Consider the following 25517-nt stretch of genomic DNA (forward strand, 5'->3'; position numbering starts at 1 on the left):
TGTTCTGACTCAGCTTCAGCTACGAGGAGCGAGCCAACATCTTCGTAAAACTCTAAGCCGGCAAGAAAATCGCTTCACTGTCATCTCCCGAGAGGAAGCACGACACTGTCGATGACGGCGGTCTTACCTCGAGCGACGTAGTCTGCGGGGACGGTAGCATGGGCAGCTCACAGAACCCGACTGCAACTCGTGTAACAACTGAAGAGCGTTCTCGGGGATGCGGAACTCGGTGTAATTCTCGACGAAGCCCAGGGTAAATGGAAGTCATAATAATCTCACTAATGTGACTTTGCTGCACTTCGAGACAGCTGTCTGCAAATCTGTGCCCATCTCCTCCGTGACGGCCCTGTGCCGATATCTCCTATCCTTCTAAGTCCACAGCTGGCGATGAGCGACACGGGTGTAGCGTCACAGAAGCCTACCGTACTGTCCCCTGACACGATGGCAGAACGTACATTTTTACCTATCAGTCCCATACAGTTCCGTATTAGGGATGTCCCGGAAAATTCCGTCTGACGTATGTGGGGTCACTTACACGAAACTTACCGTATTTGCGCATATTTCGAGGCGCGGACTCTGCCGTCGTTCAGAGTGTTTCGGACGGCGGTCACACGCTCGGTAAACACTGCAATTCTCGTTCGTGCACAGTTCGTTCGCCTGCACGGTGCCAGGCCTACACCAGGTGAGCACGGATACACAGTGCTCCTGCTGCTGCTTTCTATAGACAGCCAGTCATTAAAACTCGGATTAGTGCCTACGTTTGAGACGAGTTTCATCTCTTCTATGCTGAGTGACACTCGAGGCACTGCAAAGGTGCGACACCACCGGACGGTGGAAGATCTTTAACGAGTGGTTTGGAGTGATATACCCTGTGCCAATCTGACGGAAGGATTTGAGTTTGGCAAATGTGTGGGTAAAATTACCTGCTATCATGTGTAGTGCCAAGAGTGAATTGCAGAGGTGGTGGTGTTACAGTAGCGGTGGTGTTACAGTATGGAGATGTTTTTTGTGGTTAGGTTGCGGTCCCCTTATCGCACATAGGAAAATGTTGAGTGCGGAATGATGTGAATACATTTTACTGTATTGTGTTCTGCATGGTAGTATAGGAACAGTTCAGTTACAGTGATTGATTATATCAGCATCCCCATCAGAAAACAGCACTTGGGAGGCAATGGTCTGTGGACTATGAACTGACCTGCACTGATCTAATGAAATATCTGTGGAATAAGTTGGAACCGGTACATGATCCACAGATTGTCACCAGTGGAGAGGATGACAGCAGATTTGTTTAAATTACTTCTTTATTCTGGCCCTCGGCCGTAGTACACTGGGAACAGCTCTGTGGAGTTGTCCAGTTGCCTCTCGTGTAAACGACAGATATATGGCACTGCCGACAGCGCAAAGAGTGGGGCCGAGTGTGGTGTCACTCGAGTGGTGCAGTGGTCGACGTCTCCTGCCGTGACCGTGACGATGCCGCAGTGCTGCCGGCGGTACTGTGGAGGTGGTCGTCACCTTCCTCCAGGGGGCGGGTGACTCTCCGCTCCGGTGGCAGCTGCTCTCTGTATCTCGGGACGGACTGCCCCGTACCGCGTTCAAATGGCGGACCCCGTACCGCATTCCGGAATGTCGCTCCGGCTGTCAAGAGCTCGCAGTGTAGGCTGTGATACTGAGACGAAAATATTTTAGTACATGCTTGGCCGAGTACTTGTACACTCCAGACTGTATTCGTTCTTCTGTTAGTCTATTGCAGCGTCAACTGTTGCCGAACCGCACACGGCTGGCTCTGCTTCACAGTGCCTGTCAGTAGTGTTTCACTCCGCGATGCGTAATACTCTTGCCTACCTGCAGCTAGTTCCGTTGCAACTCAATTCCACTCCGGAATACTTTTTCATCGAATACGGTCAATACGCTGCGTTGCCCTCCTTTTTAGCGAGACGCTGTACTTCGGGTCAATCGAACTAGCTTATCCTTTACACTGAGGGTTCCTGGTAACAGGCCCCTCTGGCCCAGTTTTGCCTCTTAAGAATTATTCAAATGATCAGGTTCCGTAAAGCTGCTACTTAACCTTACACATTTCCACAGGGCCTCTTGCTCCGATCCTTAACTCAAACACCGTGGAACTTATTTCATTACTAGGCTACTTGCTCAATAACTACTAATCAATTATGCATAATACCAATTCTTTGCTTGTTCATATCCCTTCCTCTGTTTTTATGCTCTGGGTATCTCATTTACTGGAATCTGAATTAAGTCTTGTTCTTCGTATTGTGTGCACCAAAACGAGGACTGTGCTCAGCAGACCGAGTGCCCCTTCAGTAGTGGGTATGACAATAGTCGGTGACGTCTGTTTCCAGTACTGATTTTCCTGATATAAATTTATATGGTGAAATAAGGTTTCCAGGATGACCCATCCCTCCTGCTTGTTCAGAAGCGTGTTTATAAGACTGCATTAATTCGGGCCCTAGAGTCTGATTTAAGCTGGTTAGATTCGTGGCACGTTGCACTACTGTGAGCTCCTCTGGCCAACACGAACGAGGCTGTGAAATATTCAGACAGGTTAGCCCTGAAATTGCAGCGAGCAGATGGAAAGTAGGTCCCAGTGTCTCACGTGCTGTTCCATTTAATAACAAACCATTCCCTTTTAATTTTAGCCTCTTTGCAGACATCAGTTTCCCCTGCTCAAAACAACTAGCCACTACTACCATCTTGTCAGAGGTAGAGTACAGCCGATGCACCTCGACCTGCTGAAAATACAATTCTGGCTCGATCACTTCTCTCTAGCATTCTCTTACCTCCTTTTGTCCCGTTAGCAGTTTCACTGTTCAGGAATTCCCCCTCTCTCTTGTCACCGTATTTGGACCGACTGCGATTTCCCCTCGGTAGCTTTTCTGTAACTTTACATCCTCCATTTCTACATATCTTCCCTCGTCTTTTGCAATTAATAGTAGTAGCTGCGTTTTTAATCTTACAAATTTATTCGATATCTCTCACACGACAGCATAAGTGTGAACTACGTGGCAAGCGTAATGTGCTTGTTTGTGAGCTACTGGTATAGAAACAGAAATGTAAACTTTCACTCCATTAGTTCTTACAAATACTGTGACTATCTTGAAATAAAAAGGTAAGTTTTTGTGTTTGGGTTCTGTACTTTGTTCAGACCCATTAAATACTGCTTTGGTGACAACAAGCTTAGCCGTAGCCAACCTGTAACAGCCTGCTGCGTAGCGTCCTGTAGTTCTGTCGCTTTCCCTGGTACTTCCCACACTCTATCTTCTACGGACTGCAAACAGTTTTGTCATTACTACTTCCCTATCTAAGACTCCTACTTCAGTTTGTGGTTTCCTGATATTCTAGTTAACTGCCTCTTCTGTAGCTGTGGCATACCACATTACTGCTCCAGTCAGTTGTAGTCTAAACTTGTAATCTGCGTAGTGTGCCAATCACTCACAGCTTTGTTCCTTTTTGCACACTGCTTCACCTTTTTGGTGCCATTCACCCTTCAAATGTCTTCCTCATCAGCAATGCGAGATATCGTATTCGTAAGTCAACTTCCAGTGTCGATCCGACGCCTCTTCCTCCGCGTACGAGGAATGATCCACAATACCTGTTGCATTTCACTCCTCAATTTCTCGTACGCTCTGTGTACTCTTTCGCGTACCCAGGCATTTTCTTTGACTGTCGCGTGTCTTTCTGTTCTCTGACAGAATTTGTCGAACGCTTCTTCCAATCTTCTCACTTCGATACACGTCTCCCGTACGTTGAATACCACCTATATCACAAAGGGATGACTGGTGATCACTACGTCTCCCTGCTTGGTGAACAGCTCCCCCTTCCAGGTGCCGGTTACCTAATGCTTCCTTCTCGACGAAGATCAGTATTCCTGCTATAAATTACATCATCTCGCCTTCTCTGGATCTCACCTACGAGCAGGAATACCTATTACTTTCCTCCCAATTAAATTCATTGCTGCTCCTCATCTGCTTGTACTAATTACACAAAATCTATACCAAACTTGAAAAAATATATGTGACCATCTTGTAGGCCTTAATCCGTACGGGTTCCTCATTACCGTCCATTCACAACCTCTTGTTTATCTCTCGATACCTTTGTCCTTACTCTCCCTCCTTTGTCTGTCTCTTTGGCATTTACAAAGTTGATAGCATCACCCACTGACCAACCACATAGTGTGACATTCTTGCCATACGGTCTGCTGCCTCTTCCCGTTTCTCCACTGCTAACGTACTTGCCGTCTGTACTCTTATTCCAAAATTTCCTAATCACTCTGGCAATAACAGACTCTCCAACCTTCCATTTCTTCGTTTCCAGTTTGTCAAATGGTGACAGCATTTTATGACCGTATACTACTCTGTATGGTGATAATCTTGTATTCGTAAGCTGTTTTGAGTTGTAGTCAGAGACAACGTACTTTAAATAAGTATCCCAATTGGTACGATGTGAATCAACGTAGTATCCGAGCATCGTCCCCATTGTACTGTGCACTCTTCCAGTTATCCCATTGGCTTGTGGACGGAGAGGATTCGTCCTTACCTTCTTCATGTTCAGTAACTTACATAATTCCTCGATGTTCATTCCCTGGTCTGTTACTATTGTTTCAGGCACTGCAAACTTCTGTATCCAATTATTCACAAGTGTCTGTGCCACTGCTGCTGCGTGCCGGTTTGGCATTGCAACCATTTCTGTGTATCTTGAAAAATAATCTGTGATTGTGAGTATGTACTTATTCCCTGCAGGTTTTTTATCGAATGGACCTAAATCGTTCATCCTCAGAAATCTGAGTGGTGATAATGCTTCAGGTAGCCTCTGCAATGGTGCTCTTGTTCTACACAAATCTGATCTGTGCACACTGAACGCAATTCCACACATACTGGTTTACATCTGCCTGCCTATTCCTCCACCTATACCATTGTGCTACTCTCCTGCAACCGCTACAACCCGCTAATATGTTATCGTGAACTTCTTGTAGCACTCTATTCCTTAGCTTCTCTGGCATCACTACCTGCAGTCCCAACTTAGTTTCTCTGTATAGTAACCCATCCTGCGTACAAAACCGTGACTGCTTAAAAAACTGCTTACATTTGTCATCATCTGTCCGTGCCGGTTGACATTCCTTACGCTCATTACCCCCAGTATGTAATACTGCTACTCTTCTACTTAAGCCGTCCACATTTCTGTGCTTCTTCCCAGGTTTATATGCGACTTCGAAATCAAATTCACTGTCTTACTGCTTATCGCATCACCCTACCAAAAGGATCCTTTAATCCCAGAAACCATTTTAATGCCACACAGTCTGTTATTAATCTAAACTTTTTACTGCACAGATAACATTTAAAATATGTTATGCCATAAACAAGGCTTAGCATTGTGGAATAATTTCTTTCTGCAGGATTTTGTTGTCTTTTCTTTCTGCAGGATTTTGTTGTCTTTTCTTTCTGCAGGATTTTGTTGTCTTTTCTTTCTGCAGGATTTTGTTGTCTTGACAGGTAAGTTACTGTATGCTCTGTGCCTTCTATCTCGTCTGATAATTCAAAGCAAAGTACAACGTTTGATGGCTCGTATGATAAAACAAACTCTCTATTAAAATCTGAAAATACCAATAGCGAACCCAGTGTTAAAGTTTCTTTCAACTCTTCAAAAGTATGCTGGCGCTCTTCTGACCCCACAAATTTAGTAGCTCTTTTTCTTAACAACTGTGTCAACAGTCTGGTGGCAGTATCTGCAAAACCTTTTACAAACCGGTAGTGATAGTTCGTGGCTTCTAAAAGTGATTGTAACTCCTTTACAAATTGTGGTGCAGGATATTCACTTACAGCTCTGACTAATCTTGGGCGTGTCTTAACCCCATCTTTATGTATGATATCACCTAGGTGTGCTACCTCATCCATCACAAAATTACACTTTTCTACGCTCAGTGTTAACTTTCCTGCTTCTGACCTTAGGAATACTTCCCTTAATCGCTGCATATTCTGTTCCGTATCACAGAGTTTCAGGGAGAGCATAAGGAACAATTGACAGGAATGGGGGAAAGAAATACAGTAGAAGAAGAATGGGTAGCTCTGAGGGATGAAGTAGTGAAGGCAGCAGAGGATGAAGTAGGTAAAAAGGCGAGGGCTAGTAGAAATCCTTGGGTAACAGAAGAAATATTGAATTTAATTGATGAAAGGAGAAAATATAAAAATGCAGTAAATGAAACAGGCAAAAAGGAATACAAACGTCTCAAAAAAGAGATCGACAGGAAGTGCAGAATGGCTAAGCAGGGATGGCTAGAGGACAAATGTAAGGATGTACAGGCTTATATCACTAGGGGTAAGATACATACTGCGTACAGCAAAATTAAAGAGACCTTTGCAGAGAAGAGAACCACTTGTATGAATATCAAGAGCTCAGATGGAAACCCAGATCTAAGCAAAGAAGGGATAGCAGAAAGGTGGAATGAGTATATAGAGGGTCTATATAAGGGCGATGTACTTGAGGACAATATTATGGAAATGGAAGAGGATGTGAATGAAGATGAAATGGGAGATACGATACTGCGTGAAGAGTTTGACAGAGCACTGAAAGACCTGACTCTAAACAAGGCCCCCCGGAGTAGACAACATTCCATTGGAACTACTGACCGCGTTGGGAGAGCCAGTCCTGACAAAACTCTATCATCTGGTGAGCAAGATGTATGAAATAGGCGAAATACCCTCAGACTTCAAGAAGAATATAATAATTCCAATCTCACAGAAAGCAGGTGTTGACAGATGTGAATATTATCGAACTATCAGTTTAATAAGTCACAGCTGCAAAGTACTAACACGAATTCTTTACAGACGAGTGGAAAAACCGGTAGAAGCCGACCTCGGGGAAGATCAGTTTGGATTCTGTAGAAATATTGGAACACATGTGGCAATACTGACCCTATGACTTATCTTAGAAGCTAGATTAAGGAAAGGCAAACCTACGTTTCTAGCATTTGTAGACTTAGAGAAAGCTTTTGACAATGTTGACTGGAATACTCTCTTTCAAATTCTGAAGGTAGCAGGGGTAAAATACAGGGAGCGAAAGGCTATTTACAATTTGTACAGAAACCAGATGGCAGTTATAAAAGTCGAGGGGCATGAGAGGCAACAAATGACTTGGAAGAGCAGTTGAACGGAATGGACAGTGTCTTGAAAGGAGGATATAAGATAAACATCAACAAAAGCAAAACAAGGATAATGAAATGTAGTCGAATTAAGTCAGGTGACGCTGAGGGAATTAGATTAGGAAATGAGACACTTAAAGTAGTAAATGAGTTTTGCTATTTGGGGAGCAAAATAACTGATGATGGTCGAAGTAGAGAAGATACAAAATGTAGACTGGCAATGGCAAGGAAAGCAATTTGTTAATATCGAGTATAGATTTAAGTGTCAGGAAGTCGTTTCTGAAAGTATATGTATGGAGTGTAGCCATGTATGGAAGTGAAACATGGACGATAACTAGTTTGGACAAGAAGAGAATAGAATCATTCAGTAGATCACATAGCTAATGATGAAGTATTGAATAGAATTGGGGAGAAGAGGAGTATGTGGCACAACTTGGAAAAAAAGAAGGGACCGGTTAGTAGGACATGTTCTGAGGAATCACGGGATCACAAGTTTACCATTGGAGGGCAGTGTGGAGGGTAAAAAATCGTAGAGGGAGGCCAAGAGATGGATACACTAAACAGATTCAGAAGGATGTAGGTTGCAGTAAGTACTGGGAGATGAAGAAGCTTGCACAGCATAGAGTAGCATGGAGAGCTGCATCAAACCAGTCTCAGGACTGAAGACCACAACAATATCAATCACTCCCATAGACAATTATGTCATTGAGATACACTAAGCATTGCTGAGGTTTTAAACCTCTCGAGTATGTCATGTGAGAATCACTGAAACGTTGATAGTGCACTTCTTAATCCAAATGGAATTCTTCCGAATTGGTAGTGTCCCCAGGGTGCTGAAAATGTTGTTTTATGTCAATCGTCTGGTGCAGCCCCTATCTGATAATAACCACTCTTCAAATCCATTGTTGAAAAAATATTTGCATTGCCCTAAATGATCCAAGGTTTCTGTGATGTTTGGCAAAGGATAGGTGTTCATTATGGTTTTTGTATTTAGATGTCTGTAATCACAACAAAAGCCATATTTTCATGTTCTATCCATTGATCCTTTGGCACAACCACTATTCCTGCCCCCCACCCCCCTGTGTGCTATTATTTTGTTAAATTATTCCATCTTTCAGCTGTTGGTCTATAATTTTCTCCATAACTGGCTGTAAGTACCTAGGTACTCTGTATGGTTTGCAGTATACTGGTGATTGATTTTCCAATGGTAAGCATTTCTGCATAATATGCATAGCTGCTAATGGCCCTTAAATTCCAAAAATAATTTTTCCGTCCATTCTCTATTGCTTCCCTCTAGGTGCATCACTATTCTTAGCAATGCATTTTCAGTTGCGTCTGGAAATTCTGTGGCTGACACCCCTCCTTCCTTCCAGGATAACCATATTAGTGGTTAACAACCCCTTTGATAATCCTATGTCCTCTGCACTAAAATTATCTATAGAAATAGGTACCTTCTTTTCAACCTTTATTTCTTGTACGTGTACAATACCTCTTTTTAACTAGGCAACCTCCCTAATCTTATACTTGATCCTCTTCGGGCGGTTCCACCACACACTAACTTCCTACCAGCAAGCTAGTCTCATTACTGATGCAAAGTGATTTCCCAGTACCCTTAATGTGGTCATTCACAGTTTAATCAGTTCGTCTTTCGCTGCAGACTTCCCTCGTGACATCGCAACACTGGCAGTGGCTTTACGTGACTGAAACATTTTTCCAGAAAGTTCCATCCTATGTTGCTGAATATTGTTTACAGCACTATGCTAAAAGCAGAAATCTAATCCTAGAATCATATCGTAGCCCTCACTCGTGTGTGGCACAATCTCTACACATTGTTTAAATTGAACCATATCCAGGCAAAAGTCTATGTCCAGCGATGCTAACGGTGTGACATCTGTATTTCCCACTCCATGCTATCTGCGCCGCGGTGGGTTGTTTCGCTTATGTTTCACCAGACTACTACTGGCAACAGATGCATCTGTCCCTGTGTCCAATAATATCCTGTAATCTTTATTACCTGCTATTCCTCATATCATATAATCTGCCTCTGCATACGATTTCGTAGCATCCAATCTTACTGGGAATGATTATCGGTGAGTCCAGGGTTCCCATTGTCGTGAAACACATCATTTTTCTCTGGCCATCTACTTGTAAAACTACTACTTCTTGGTTGCTTTATTCGCATCGCCCTGAGGGTGGTGACAGTGCCTCCTTACGTGCCCTGTTTGTCCACATCTGAAACATTTTATATTAGCTGCAAACATTATCTGTTTACCCTGCATTTCAGTCGACAAATTGATCCCCTCACGCTCTCTAGTTAACTGCGCTGGTGTGTGCAAATCTGCCAGTCCCCCTGTCCGTAAATGTCTTGACATTTATGATGGCAGCCCTCTTGAAAAAGCACTGATCAACCTCTACTCAGCTTCGTGCAAACTAATTTCATCACTGAATTAACTCTTCTGTAAATTCTTGAAATGTTGTGGAGTCTTAGGTTCCTTTATTAGTCTCAATTTTACAAAACTCAATAATTCCTTATCAGACTAACCTTCCATCTTAGCCAGATTTCCAGGGTCTCCCACAAAGGCCAGTACATCTCGGTTGCCTTTCGAGAAAAAGAAGCTATTAAACTTGCAAGTGACAAATGTACATTCTGTCGTGACGATCACAGTTTTACCGACCCGTATCATTCACTGTTATTTGTGCTACCTTTTCTAACAATACGTATACCGCTTGCGGCTCTGACACACCTCGCGTCTACACTTCTGACGAAGCTCTGTCCTCGAGGACACTCGTTTTGAGAACTAACCCTCACAGGACAAGAAAACAGATTACATTAACTTAATAATTCTTGTGTCTAATCGTGAGCCATCTCAAGTACCGACACTGCGCAGCTGCACGTTGCCAACGATTACACGTATAACATTTTACTGGAACCGGTTCTGTACTTGGCACGGAGCAGACCTCGAGGTTAGACTGTGCACATCTAACAGGCACTAACCGATCGTGACATCCATTACCTCTAAAACTAGACAAATTCATCAACTTGCTACTTGCAGTGAAATTTACTTTGCAAAATGCACCACTGCCAAACCTTTTCTTTGTAACTAAAATACACTCTAAAGTTTTGGGCTCACTGTACTATAGGCTGTAGGTTCAGACGTCACTCTAAGAAGGCAGTGTCAGTGCAGCTGTGACGTCCCTCCAGCAAGCGGGCTGTTGTATGTTTGGGGAGTGGCCACTCTGTGTGACTCGGGACTGGCTGCCCTGCCCCTCGTTCGAACGGCGGATCCCGTATCGCATTCTGGGATGTTGCTCCAGGTTTCACTGGCTCGAAGTGTAGGCTGTTATACAGAGATGAGAATATTTTGGTACAAGAACAGCTGAGTACTCGTATGCTCCGGACTGTGTTTGTTTAGGCGTTAAGACACGTACTCTAAACACTTCTGTGGTGGTCAGTGAGGAAAGGCTCCCATCCTTCCACCAGTGTATCATTCCGTCAGCAGTCGCTATACAGCGCCCGGCTCTCTGCAACACCCATCGGCTGCGTTTCGCTTAGAGACGTGTAACGTGCTCACGTGCCTCCATCACGACTCACTTCTGCCCCGGCGTATTTTTTTAACAGGTATGGTTGATATGCTACAGATTGTAACTTCAGTGTTTGACGTGAAGTTTGACCTCTCGAGGAAGAATGGTCTGCCATTCCTCTGTGGACATCAGGCACTTCATTAAAAGTGTCCCAGAAGAGGGGGAGCTGTCATAATGGAAGAGGGGTGACACACCCTGTGTTGGTGTCCTCCAGTAGGCACCAGGATACTTCTGATCGTGTAGCACGTGTAACAAATTTTAGGTTTTTTCAAAGCTTTCATTGTTCACATAAAAAAGTGATAATGAAATTTTTTTAAATTCTGCTCCAAAATAGTAGACCCTGCTCAATGAATTATGAAGAAGTAGTGTGCGTTGTTTTCGAAAAGAGAGTAGCACTTGCCACTGAGTGAAGTGTAATTGTTTAGGGGTAGGCAAAACTATTTTTGATGTTTCTGGCCAGAATTTTTCATAAAAACTGTATATCGGCAAATTAATGTCCGGCCTAGCCGTACTGTGTGACACACAGACTGTAATGTAATGAAATTCTCTCTCTGCATTTCTCAGCCTTCAGTCACACAGTGTTGTGACCCCGTAATAAATTATCGTATTACGACTTACTGAAGAGTCGAAACCGACCACAGTACTGTTTGTGTGACCCCGGGCTGATAAATATGAAGGGGAAACTTTACCAAATTAATACTTTTGTGCGAACTATTAATCATTTGGTACCGTACGTTTTCATGTGGCCACCTGCCGATGTGCCATTAATTGAATAAACGTCAGTGAAAGCTGAAGGTTATTTGACATTCAATTCATTATAAATGAAAATATTTGTTGTGAACAGTGAACTTTAGGATAATTCTCGGTCAGTATATTACAGTTTGTCACGTAATACGTGCTTATTTGTAATACATGTTTGGCTAACCACTTCATTTTGTCTGTGATACCTGCACCTCATATTGCAATATTTCACCTTAGAAGCTTATGCACAGGTATCTTCTAGAATAGATGATTGTGAGGGTAGACAAATATCAGTGTTTTTTACTCTTTTATAAACATTAGTGGGTGGTTCCCAGCCGAACTACTGGTAAAGGAAAAATTTTTGTTGTGGCTTCGTACTGCACAACTGATCAGATACACTTGTTCAGTATGTCAAAACGATTCTATTGACACATTTTCGTTCATTTAGTGGTATAAAATAATTACCTGACTGATACTCTTTCTGTCTGTCGATGTGACCTCTGAGAGTGATTTGAATTATACGGCCATTATGCTGACACTAGTTTGCAAAAGTTATTGTAGTTTTCAATGGTGAAAATTTCTGGAGAGCCAGTTGTTATAAATTTATTTGTATTGCTGCCTTCCAGATTTGGGGGCCACTGTGTAAGTAATAGTGATAAACATTTGTAGCTCCTCTTCTGATGTTGCCCGTAACTTCTACATAATTGATAATATGCTCTTGGAATGTGAACATACTAGTAGCTTGTTAGTGCATCTTTGGCTGTAAAGTGAAGCTCGATACACGTCTTTGATAAATACATACAGAGATGTAGATTGCTGTTGTACAGTTTCATAGAAGCTGAAAGAGGTATTGAACTTCACCATGGTTTTCAGTGAAATGACTGCATGGAATGCTTTTGTATTGGTATTACTGTAGAGTAATTTTAGAAACTAGAGAAAGATATTCAAAAGAAAGCTGGGTTAAAACGGTAAAGAACTTACTAGGAAGGTGCCCTCTGACAAGCGTAGGAGAGCAGAGCACAGTAGGTGCGACCCAGGAAAGATTAACTGCAGTGCAGGCGCACGGACCTCGTGTCGCGAGAACTGAACTCGAGGTGCCCGTCTTGTCTCGCAGATCGCAAGCTTCAGCCAAAGGAGCTGACTGAGAAGTGTGCCCGGTGACGCCTCACATGGAGACTACCGGCAGCCGACTCTTGTTTAAATGATTCCATTCGAAACGCCCTCGGCCTACCTGCGAGTCTCTGTGAAATTGAGACTTTAAATGGTTCACCGTGTACTCTTTCTAGGTCCGTTCGGCTACCACCGTAAGATAGGGTTCGGACACTCGACGGGTACACAGTCTGATCGAAAGTGTGAGGACACCCCTGTGTAATGGCAAATCGGGCACCAGGTACCACGCGAGGTGCACCTGCAGAGATCAGGAGAGCTCACTGACTTCTAAAGTGGGCTGGTCGTCTGATGTCACTGGAATAAAAAATATGTCAGAGACATTTTGTCCCTCATAAAGCTACCCCAGTCAAGTGCCGTGTGATTGTGAAGTGGAAATATGAAGTAAGGACCGTAGGTAAGCAGAGACCGGGCAGATCTCGTTCACTGACAGACGGGGGGTCGTCGGGCATTGCGGGAGGTGTTTGTAAGCGATCGTGCGAAGTCTGTGGAAGGAAACATTTGAATGTTCCTAAAATCTTACTGCCAGTCCAGCTAGCACGACTACTGTGTGTAGGGAGTTAAAAAGAATGAAATACAATGGTCGAGCAGCTCTTAGTAAGCTGTACATTTCTATAGTTCTCGACAGGCGACACTCGAGGCGGAGTAACGAGTGACGTCATTGGACAGTAGGTGACTGATTGGATTGACGAATTGTGCTACACGCGAGGGTCTCTGACCGTCTTCATTAGAGGAAATGTCGATCGACTTGGGACAGAATCCTTTGTTTTGTATGACACTACTCTACTAAATGAGAAGTGACGTTCCTCGAATACAGAATAATGACCTATTATTCCTTTATAAACATAGGCGAATACAGACAAGTGAGATGACTAAAAATTTTGTTGTCGTGCCAGAAACAATTGACTTTCCCTTCGAAATTCTTGTCGGCTCTACGTTCCGGTCTTCGGTATTCCTCACGAACTGCGTCCGGCCGGGGCTCTCTCTGCTGCTACGTGTGATGACATCGCCGGCAGCCCGACTGCTCTCGACACTGCACGTAGCTCGAAAGGAATGCCTCGGACGAGAATACGACAACTGCAGACTACGAAAACGAAACAATTCTAAAACTGAAATGATGGTTATCATCTCCTTAACGAGAAATGCACTGCTTCTCAACTCGGTCTGCCTGTTCCTTCATTTGAAGCTTCATTACACGGATATAAAATCTGGATATATAAGAGAGACTTTGTACCCTTAACGTACGCCCTGTGACAATCTGACACGAGGGTTAGGGTGTGGCGAGTGCCTAGAGGACGGTACCTGCTGTGGTGAGTAGTGCCGACGGCAAAGTACAGAGAATGTGGTGTTATACTGTAGGGGTGTTTGGGGTGTGGGCCCCTTATTGCATGTAAGAAAATGTTAAATGCAGAAGGATACGAACATATTTTACAGCATTATGTACAGCATACAATAGAGGAACAGCTGGCCGATGACAATGCTTTCTACCGACATAAGTGTCACCTGTCATAGAGCGGCATCTGTGAGCCAGTGGCTTGTGAACAGTAACATTCCTGAAATGTACTGGCCTGCCCAGAGTTCCTACTCCCACCACCTGAACTCAATGGAACACGTTTGGGATGTAATTATAGAATAAAAATCTGCTTCAGTTGTCAGTAATTTTCTTAATTTATTCCACGACCAGTTTTTCAGGTACCACCAAATAATTACAGAAACATACATGTGTGGTGGTCTTGTCGGCCACTCACAGGAGGCCATGCCGACTCTGTCATTTCTGTGTCGCGCTCTCTAGGCGGGCACTGCTGTTGTGGGTCCTACGCTCTCGTGTGTTCCTTTGATGTGGGTGTGATCTCCCACAAGTGACCCACATGCCACACATTTATCTTTCTGTGATTATTTGGTGGCACCTGAGGATGAAGCTTTAAGCTTCAAAACTAGCCTTGGAATAAATTAAGAAAATTCCTAGCAACTGAAGCATATTTTAATTCTATAAATATGTTTCTCAGTTGCGAATGTTCACCAGATGAAATATATTGTACTTTCGGGACAAGATAGAACGTTGACTTCACTCCGGACCCTAGCGTCAGACGTGTCGCCAACTTCACCGGTTTCGACTGTTGAGGAAGAATGTGCCGCCATTCTTTCAAATATGTACAGAAATCTCATTGAAAAGTTCTCAGCAGAGTTGGAGGTGTCAGTAATATCTGTGTAGGTATTTTTGATTGGGTAGTGTGTGTGTGTATCAGAAAACTTAGAAAATGAACCATAGGATTCACATAGCAAAAGAGACAATTGAGTGGTCAGTTATTTTATCATTCGGGAAATATTCAGGTATTCTAATTACTTTGAAGTCTCTCTCCTGTTCTTCCAGTCATCTTTATGGAAAATCCCTTCCTACCGGAGAAGATCTCAGAGAGCAGATTTGCGCTGCTGTTAGTGATGTTCCCACTGTGGAATGCGGCACAAATTCATCTGGTAATGGTGGAGATTGTGGGTAATAGATAATAAAAATCTCAGCCACACACTGCAGAGTGGCTTGACAAACATAGATTTAGAAGTGTTGTGTACAGGTGAAAGCTGTTAACTTGAAGGCTAGTGATTGTGTAACTAAACAGCAAAACTTGTCTGAGGAAAATATGAGGTTATTGTAGTTGATAGAAGTCCTTCCACAGATTTTCTGTAGCTATATTATTTGACAGATTGCCATGAGGATTTGCACACACATAGAAAAACTCAAAACATTTTTTTTTTTGGCATAGTACAGGTGCTCCGTACCTGTCCCCTACTCATCGAGCTCTTCCCACGTTTGACACCAGCGTGTCCCTATCAATTTGTTCGAAAGCACTATCGGCTCAAGCTTGCAGTTCTTGTAGGTTTGTCAGTAGAGGGTACCCAAACACTGAATCTTTCACATAACCTCATCCAAAAAAAATCACAAGAGGTTGGGGTAAGGAGAATATGGAGACCATGACGTAAATTGCTGATCGTCAGCCCCACCACAACCGATCCTTCACCTTCTCAATTTCCTGTTCGACAATTCACGAGTGTCGTTATGGAGCTGGGGTGTAGCACTGACCTTTTGGTAGATGAAATCCACACTGTCGGTCTCCAGTTGTGGCACAAGCCAATTTTTCACCATGTCTAGATGCACATTTGTAATTATGGTCTTTTCACAGAAGAAAAAGTTACAGTAGATTTTAAACTGCAAGATGCGCAGAACACATTAACTTTTAATGAATCTCAAATGTGCTGCATGATACTGTGCGTGTTCACTGGTCCATACCCAAAATTGTTGCTTTATTACTGAAGATGAGTTTCTCACGAAACTGGTTATATTCTGTAAGCCATTGCTCCTGTGCTGAAAATCGAAAGCACCTGGCTTTTGTCATCTAAAGTTGGGGCTTGTAGCAGTTGCAAGTGGTAAGGCTTCAGACGTTTTCTCAACATTTTCCAAAGATCGGTTGTGATACATTCAGCTCTCTACTTTCTCTGTTTGTCAACTTCTTTGGGCTACCTGCGGAACTCGCCTGCGTGCCATAAACTGCTTCACTCACTGTAGACTGACCCATCAATGTACTCTCACATGGGCATCCCAAAGCTTTAGACTGCTCGTACTGTTGCTGAAAGGAGTTGGCAGTTAACGGATATTTGTCAAAGTTCACTCCGAATTGTCGCCACATTGTTACAGCGGACCGATATGCACGCATTTTGAACACGGTGCACACATTCTCTGCGCCTGTTGCCATCTTGCCTAACTGCTCACTGTTGCGTTCTCGTGGTAGAAATCTAAAGTGCAGCTGCAGCAGTGCAAAACTTTCTGAGTTTTTTTCTGTATGAGTGTTGAATTTCGTGACAGATTGTCAATTAATGTAGCTACAGTGAATTTTTGAAATTGCTTCAGTCGTTTTTAATAACCTTGTATAATTTTATAAGGAGTGAGAATGACTGGTCTGAACTTCCTTCAGGAAGTGAAATTCCAGTACTGCTGATAGAATCACATTAAAGTAAAAATAACATTACCTAGTTTCCGGAAGTGTGATTAGTTCCTCAGGGAGGACAGAAGGATGTGTTTGGGAAGACAAGAACGTAGAGGGCTCCATCTGTAGTGAGGGCGAAGAGGGAAGGAAAAAGGATACTTTTGCTTCCTGTGTCCTCACAACAGGAGGGTGTCCCTTTAAACCTGAGGTCTGGGTGACCTGTCTCTCATTCTAGCCTTCTCTAACTTCTTTCTCTTCCCTTCACAAGGAAGGAATTCTAGTCCTATTTCAGTCGGTCATTGTTTGACAGCTAGCAGGCTGAAATACCCCACCAAGAAATTGCAGCTTGGACAGCTGTGCCGTATACACACACACACACACACACACACACACACACACACACACACACACACACACACACACCAGTGCCAGCATCGGCTCCCACTGTGTTGCAGCTCCTGCTGCACAGAGCAGTCTGCTCAGCTGTTCTCAAGGACAGAATTTTTCTAGGTGCCAAAAATGAAGCTATTTCGGGGGGGAAAAAACGAGGAGATTTGACATACGTGAAATTAAAAACAGGTTTTTGGCATGAAGATTTAGCAAAAAGAAAACCCAATGGAGTTGGAGCAAAACTCTTAATAAAAAGAAACTGACAAGGATTTGCAAATGATTTAGCTCTCAATGTGGAAGAAGTTCATCCCCAGATCACCAGTCTGAGACATCGCCTTAAAATGTACTCCTACTGTGTAAAATATCTTGGGAGAAATTGTCGAGCATAACTTGAATTAGAAAAAAATGTGGTTAACAGAACTGAGAAAATGGGGAAAAAAAAGAAACTATTTCTAACCTGATCTGCCTATAATAAGAAATTATTTGTACTGCAAACATGGCAGATACAAGAGCAACAAATTTAAATTATGAATAATAAGAAATGCTTGTAGTAGGCACTGATCAAACACTATAAATCTGTAACTCTCACGGAAGCCACATATGCTTTCAGAATCCTGTTCACAAATAAAAATGAAAGAAGTGATCATCTTCTCAAAACCGAAAGAATTATTATTAGAGATTGCACAAATAGAAAAAGCACAGACAAAGGATTGTGGAGACTCCTCCCAGATGAAACTGTCTGTCGATAGATTGACCCAATTATCGACACAGTGAAGAAGAAAAGAATCTCTTAATTCTTTTGCATCATGTGAATGTGAGAAAACAGAATTTTACAACAATTTGTGGCAAGAAGTTATAAAGGAGAGTGTAAGTGTGTATGTCAAGGATATCCTCCCAAACCCCTGGATCGATTTGAATCAAATTTGGCATAGAAACAGGGGGCCTCATAAATATTGGCACTCTTGTGTTTATAACCTCCTAGCTCCAATAGAATCAGATATGGGCAAAACCTTCCCCCCCCCCCCCCCCCCCCCCTTCTCCATCCCCTGCTTCATAGGCTGCTGTGCATGACACGTGTGGGAACAGTATTGACCTGCCACATCAGCCTGCTTTGCAGGGCAGCCTACATTTCAGGGGCAAGAAAGAGCTCTGTGGGCCCCGACACGTATTCTGCCCTGCTCGACTGGCGGGTCGCGTCAGAATAGCACCGGCCATCTTTATCGAGCTCTTTTGCACACTGGCGTCCATGTCAGGGGCAAATAAGCTCCCGATATGTAGCCTCCTCTTCACGGCAGGCGTGTTGTCGGAGGAATATTGGCCCGCTTTATTGAGCTGTATTGCAGGGGCTACACGCGCTGATGGTCACGGTTGGGGAAATGTCAGAGTGGATAAAAGAGGGGATGGACAGAGTGAGGGGAGGAGGAAATGGACAGAGAGAGGGGTGGAGGTAGAGGTGCGTGCGGCAGGTGGAAGTCGTAGGTGGATAGTGGGCTGGAGGAAAAGGGAGGGGGAGGAGAAGATAGACAGACTGAGGGGGCCAGTTAGAGGTGGGTGGACGAAAGTCGAACGCATATGCGGGCAGAGCTACAAGGAAAAGGCTAGGAATGATGATAATCGAATTTTTTGGGTTTGGAGAAAGCTTTTGACATTGTTGGTGCCAATATGTTCTTCGATATTCTGAAGGTAGCGAGGTCAAAATCCAGGGAAAAAAAAGGATATTTACAATTTGTTCAAAAAGCAGACTGCAGTTGTAAGAATTGGACACCTAAGGGAAGCAGTAGTTTAGAAGGTAGTGGATAGGGTTCTGCCGTGCCCCCCGATGGTATTCGACCTAGCAGTAAAAGAAACTGAGGAGATACTGAGAATAGAAATTAAATTTCACAGAGAAGAAATTTAAAAAAATGCATTATCTTATTACATTTTAATTCTGTCAATGATGGAAAGGACACAGAAAAGCAGTTAGATGGAACAGATCGTGTCTTGAAAAGCAGTTATAGCGTGAACAAAAATCAGTTATGGAATTGAGATGAATCAAATAAACAGATGCTGGGGGAAGTAGGTTAAAAAATATAGTAGTAGATGCAATTTGTTATTTTGACAACAAAATAACTGACAGTGGCCAAATTAAAGAATATGAAAATTGCAGATTGGCAATAAGAAAAAAATAGGCAGGAGAAATTTGTTAACATTGAAAATAAATTTAGTTGTTACGAACTTTTTTCTGAAGGTATTTTGGAATGAAGCTTCGTACAGATGTGTGAAGTATGAATGATAAGCAGTTCAGACTAGAAGATTACAGAGGTTTTAGAAAAGAGCTGCTATAAAGAATGCTGAAGATTAGATGGGTAGATTGAGTACTTGATGAGGAGCTGCTGAATCAAATTGATGGGAAAAAGAACTTTATGACACAACTTGCCTAAAAGATGAATTGTTCGATATGACACGTCCTGAGATATGAAGGTATCATCAATTTGTTAATGGCAGAAAGTGTTTCATGTTGTTAACAGAGGCCAGATGGTCCCTCTCAAGAAATGATCAGTTGTCCATTTTGCCAAGTGTGTTGAGCTTTGTCATTTTTACACATCAAGAGTAGCATACCAGTTCCTTTGCTCGTGCACACACAAACTGAACACATCTTTGAGAAATATCGGTCACGTCACATCGAACTCGATCACACAGCTTTAACAAAAATATTGTAGAAGGATTGTGACACTCTTCTGCTGTCTGTATCAATTTAGTTCCGTGCATTGTCTTATGCATTCTCAAGAGTTTGCTGATTTGCAAATTGTCTAAACTTGTAACTGTACCGGTAGGTAACAAGCAGGCTTCCATTAGCTGCTGTTCAAACAGGGAGATAAGTATTAAGCTGCCTGGCATGAAAAGACATTTAATAGAATCTGTAGACTGCTATTGTTTGTAGTTGCAGTGTGACTTTACCTAGAATGCATACTTATGTGGTGGAAGGCTATTGTTTTGTTGTTCTTATAGCTTGAAAATATTTAAGAAGTTGTTGTTTTTACCTATTCCCATAAGTAGTGCATCTTGGCCTGTTGGTGTTTACCTTCTATAGAAGCAGTAAATACCTCTTTAATAGCTTTGAAAATACTTCAGATTTGAAATTAAACTAAAAAATTGTTAAGCAGAACACGTCCAGTCACATTAATGTGGCCACCTGTCAAGATAGCGACAGGGATGTGGAGCTGTGCCCGACAGTACTAGGTTTCTGATTTGAGGATACGTGGTGCGAACAGCCTGATTGAGGAGCTCCGACACGTTCTCGACCGAGTTTAAATCTGGGAAGGTTAGTGGCCGGGAGGGTACGGTAAACACTCCCTGGCACTCATCGCACCACACTCGTACAGTGTGAGCTATGTGACACGTGCATCTGTCCTGCCGGTAGATGTCATTATGTCAAGGAAAAGCAAACTGCACGTATGAAATAATTTAATTGCACAGATAAAAAATTCTTCGTACCAAATGCCGACAGAACACACACGAGTAAAAGAGGGTTGTAAGTAGGGAAGCTTTTGAGCCAGTGGCTCCTTTTTCAGGCAGAACAGTTGAAGGGGAAGGAAGGGAGGTGAAGGAAAAGGACTTGAGATGTCTAAGAAAAGAAGTAAATTTCGGGAAAGTCACACAGAACTGCAAGTCGGAGATGAGAAGAAAACACTGAATCGGTCTTCACATCCCGTGCTGCAAGTCTCCCCTGACGTGCAGTTATGGGTGACTTTCCCAAAATCTAGCCCTGCTCTTGGAAGTCTTCAGTCCTTTTCCTTCACCCCTCTTCCTTCCTCTTCAACCGTTCTGCCTGAAGGAGAAGCCACTGGCTCTGGAAACTTGCCTAATTACAACCCTCTTTTATGTGTGTGTTCTGTCACCACTTGGTGAGTAGATTTTTTATCTATCCAATTGAACTGTTTTGTCAAATCCATCTTAAAAGGTCACCTGTCGAAGCTCGGTGGATGTCCAGTTGCAGTACTGGCATTCAGACTCCGGCTTCTATCGGTGAGAAAACGGCAGTCGGCACAGGTGCACGAGCCGGGTGCCTGGTGCGGAGGCCTGTACGCAGCAGTGTTCTCTTGTCAGTCATTTAGGAGACACTGTTGGTAGCCTATCGGTTCATCCGGACTTTCAGTTGTTCAAAAGTAGCACGTCTATTTGCCCGTTCACATCTCCGTAGTCTCCGCTCGCTCCCATCGTCTGTGCCACAGTTGCGTCGGCGCACGGTTTTGGATATTGCTGTTTTTGCACACACGGTATAATTCAACTGTGACATCACACGAGCAGTTTACAAACTTAGCTTTTTCGGAAATGCTTCCGACCTTGACCCAAATACAATAATCGTTCCCTTTTGGACATCAGATAAATAGCTCCAGTTCTGCATTACGACAATGACGGCACTGTTTTCTGCATCTCCTGACACAGTTTATATGCCCTCTACTGGTAGCATTGCCACCTGCCATCTCTCTAGTGGGTATTGCACATTGACTTTTGACACAGGCGATGGCCGTGTTTGTGTGTCTGGACAGTGTAATTTTTGAAAACTGGTCTATACTTTTCATACTGTAAATGAAATTGTTGATTATTTTCACATCTATATCCTCATCAACAATCAGCGATTGTAATAGTTTTTTTGGTCCCCGAATTCCTTTCCATTTAATCGTAGTTTAATTTACATATTTTTAACTTTTCAGCTGACTGCTGCATGCAGTACATTTTACGAAACATTTTTTGATATTTCTACTGGAGAGAGGATGAAGATTATTGCAGCTGACAGGGAGAGGTTGAAATATCTCCAGCTAAAGGCAGCCTCTCTTGGTCTGCACAGCAAACGGTAATTATAATGACTTGCAGTCTAACAGAACTTAGATATCTGTAAGAATAATATGTGGTGCTGTGACCCTCAATCGACTTGCGTGCACCTCCTGTGGGAGTTGGGCATTTTAGGTACTTTGCAGAACGTAAGCTGGTGAGCCAGAACATTGTGACCACTCGTTCAGCAGCTGCCGGTCCACCTCCAAAACGAAGAGCACTTCTGCACGGTGTGGATTCGACAAGTACCCCGTGGCTTTCCAGATGTGCGTGCCACTGGGTGTTTCTGCATGGCTCACACATTTCTCGTAAATTGTAAGCCGGTGGTTTGTGGATGCTCAGCAAGCACCCAGTAGTGTCCCAGATGCATTCCCTCTGCTCCTCGAACCCTTGTAGCCCAATTATGACCGTGTCACGGGAGCAGTTATACTGCTCGGAGATCCCTCGTAGGGAGGGAGGTATCGGACACGGAGAGAAGGAGATTGTCCTTAATGATGTTTGCGCAGTCGGTAGCTGAGACGGTGCCTTCAGTTATTCTCACAGGTCCCACAGAAACCCAGATAAATGTCTCCCAGAGCACTGTACTGCCTACAATCGGTCTGCGGCGTCAACGTGGTGAACATATCGAGCGGACGTTTGCGCGTACGGTGGCATACGCGGACACATGCGTCGACCTAATGTAATGAAAAACATTATGTGGTCTGTTCAAAAAATTCCAAAACATTCATAATTCTGTGCCAATGGTGTGTTGGAGTGAAATGCGGTTGGCATCACTGCACACACCTGTGTTGGATATCTAACTGCTGGAAGTTTCATTGTTGTATGTTTTTTAGTTATTATTCAGTGCTATATTGAGTAGAACGTGGTGTCACACAGTTTGAGAGTTTCGAGGTGGCAGAGTTAGAGGGGCAACGCTTCTGCATTAAATTTTGCGTGCAACTCGAGAAAATCTTTACACACACACACACACACACACACACACACACACACACACACACCATATGATGCATAAATGCTACAGTGACGAGTGCTTAAGCCGTACTCAGTGTTATGAATGGTTTACACAGTTTAAAAATGACCATATGGAAGTTAAAGGTGACTATCACTCAGGACGCCGTTCGACGTCTACCGACGACCCTCGTGTCGGAAAAGTCAGCAAAATTGTGTGTGCCAATTGAAGAGTGACTGTCAGAGAGACTGCAGAAGAATGTAACATTGCAGTTGGATTGTGTTATGAACTCCTGATGCAGCATCTCGGAATGTGTAGTGTTTCCACCGAGTTCATCCCTCGAATCACGCGTCGAGACCAGAAATACCTTCACCTCGCAATCTGTGAAGAGCCTGTGGATCACGCAAATGAGAACGAGATGTTAAGAGAATCGTAACTGGTGATGAGACGTGGGTCTGTGGGTATGATGTTGAGACCGAGGTTCAATCTTCACAGTGGGTCAGGAAAGGTTCTCCAAGGCCAAAGAAGGCTCGTCAGGTCAGGTCAAATGTCAAAGCCATGCTGACAGTTTTCTTTGAGTTTGAAGGATTTGTTCATCATGGATTTGTGCCACAGAGAAAAATTATTAGCCCACGGTACTGTTGGGACATGTTGCATTACCTGCGAGAAAATGTGAGAATGAAATGGCCTTAAATGGGGGGGACAATTCGTGGCTCTCGGTCACAGTAACGCACCAGCACATTTGTCGGGTGCACGGCTGTTGCACAAAAAGCGAAATCAGTGTGCTGCCCCGTCCTCCATACTCACCAGACCTGGCATCTGTGGACTTTTTTATTTCAAAAGTTGAAAACCCCGTTGAAATGACGAATATTGTTAAAGATAGACAAGATAAAAGAAAATTCACAGACTGGGCTTTATGCAGTCCAGCAAGAGGTGTACCGAGCCTGCTTCCGGAAGTGGAAATGACATTGGGAGCAATGTATCAATTGTGAAAGGGAGTATTTTGAGTATGCACATAAATAAAAGGTAAGTGTAGAAAAATGTGGAATTTTTTGAACAGACCTCGTATTCATCTGACAGAGTGACCCATTTCTGTCGATACATTGTGAAATCTCAATGAGCCTGTGCCCACTGGATTCGTTACCAATGATGTTGTTAGATCGACGTGAGTATGCCTAGAGGGCAATCTGCTGCAGAGCTCCACGTTTAACTGAGATGTGGCAAATGCTCTGCTCTAAAAACATTTGTTCCTGCATCGGCACTGTATTTTTTCTTCAAATGGGCTGTGGATCAGCACATTTCCTGGTTTACGGAGCCGCTGAGTCCCTGAACTTAATGTTCTGTGATGACGTGTGGACATCCGTTACCTTGTCACTTAGTTGTGGTTTCAGTGTACGATGATGGCTTTTCACAGATACTCACAGTAGAAACTCGTGAACAGGTGACAGGCTTCAGCATTTCCGAGATGTCTTTCCCTGGCAGCAGGCATCGTGAGTGTCCGATTCACTCCAGTCAGTGAATCCTCTCGCTTGTGACCTTGTCGTAATGAGAGTGATTCCCTGTTCATCTGTGCTCCACGTACGTACCTTCCTTACTGTGCCGTGAGGCAGCATTCAGACTCCTGGCGAGCAGTGGTCGTAATGTTTTGGGTCACCAATGTAACTCTTCTTGTGAAACTTGTTGCAAATAAGCCATTGCTGGTCAGTGGGGATAGCTTAGAAACTTTACATAATTAGTTTATGGGTGTCTGTTGACAAATTGTGCACATGTGTAAAAATAAATGTAGTTAAATACATGCCATTGAACTCGTCATCATCTTTACATGCCAAAAAAAGTAAACATTAAGATAAAAGAAACAGTTCTAAGTGAAGACGCTACAAATGGTGAAATGATATGCAGTAATTTCTAGAACAGTGGAAGCATTAAGACTGAAGAACAAATTTAGAAGAGGAGGAAGAAGAAGAAATTCAAATTGTGATCAGTAGTGCTGTAGAAACACGAGGAACAAAGACCTAATTTGTACCTTGATATTGCATTTAACATGGAGAAAATATGAAAGTGCATGAGATAAAACTAAATTGTCAATATGAAAAGTTCATCAGCATCGAGAAGAAATCATTTTGACAGCCCACAGTACACGAGTTACTGCTAAGCTAGGTAGCCTCTTCACTCCTGAGAAAAAAAAAATTTGCAGGACGTTTTTCTTTTCATATTTTTCAGAAAAATAATAAAAAGCATGACTCAGATGCAGATGAAAATCTGTTTTGAATGATTCAGTAAGGCGTAAATGGATGTACTCTTATGTGAACCTCAAGTTTCACTCTTTGCTTTTTATATTCTGTCCCTTTTTTTCAGTGAAAACATTTTATTCAGAAATATTTATATATTTTATTTGAAACACTAAGCTATATATGCTAATGCACATAGCACATTGGGTTCTTAATGTTATGAGTTTTGAAATATATGAATTCCAATACAAGTTTTGGGTAGTGCTCAAAACCACTTCATAAATGTAAGAAAATAATAATTATTTACTACTTCTGCAATCCTAGTGATTTCAGGATTGTTCCACAGCTTAACCAAAATACTACATCATATTTCAATATCAAGCAAGTATAATCAAAACATGTAAGCCTGAGCTTTCAATATGATGAACATTTCTTTGTATTCGTATTGCTAAATATTTTTTTCTTAGTTTTCTCTTCACATAGTCCACATATGTCCCATTTCATGTCTTGTTGTATCCACATCC

General features: G+C 43.0%; 1 protein-coding gene across 2 annotated transcripts in view; it reads left to right on the plus strand.

The window, feature by feature from the left end:
• LOC126293559 (uncharacterized) overlaps positions 1-25517 on the plus strand; it is a 96288-nt gene that overhangs the window by 43666 nt on the left and 27105 nt on the right. Inside the window, exon 6 of one of the 2 annotated variants that reach the window (XM_049986838.1) lies at positions 21699-21838. The exons of the other annotated variant lie outside the window; for it this stretch is intronic. Coding sequence (XP_049842795.1) covers positions 21699-21838 — 140 coding nt within the window. The remainder of the gene's footprint in view (positions 1-21698; positions 21839-25517) is intronic. 2 annotated transcript variants of the gene reach the window in all.

This window comes from Schistocerca gregaria, chromosome 10, assembly GCF_023897955.1.
Source record: "Schistocerca gregaria isolate iqSchGreg1 chromosome 10, iqSchGreg1.2, whole genome shotgun sequence".
NCBI lineage: Eukaryota > Metazoa > Arthropoda > Insecta > Orthoptera > Acrididae > Schistocerca > Schistocerca gregaria.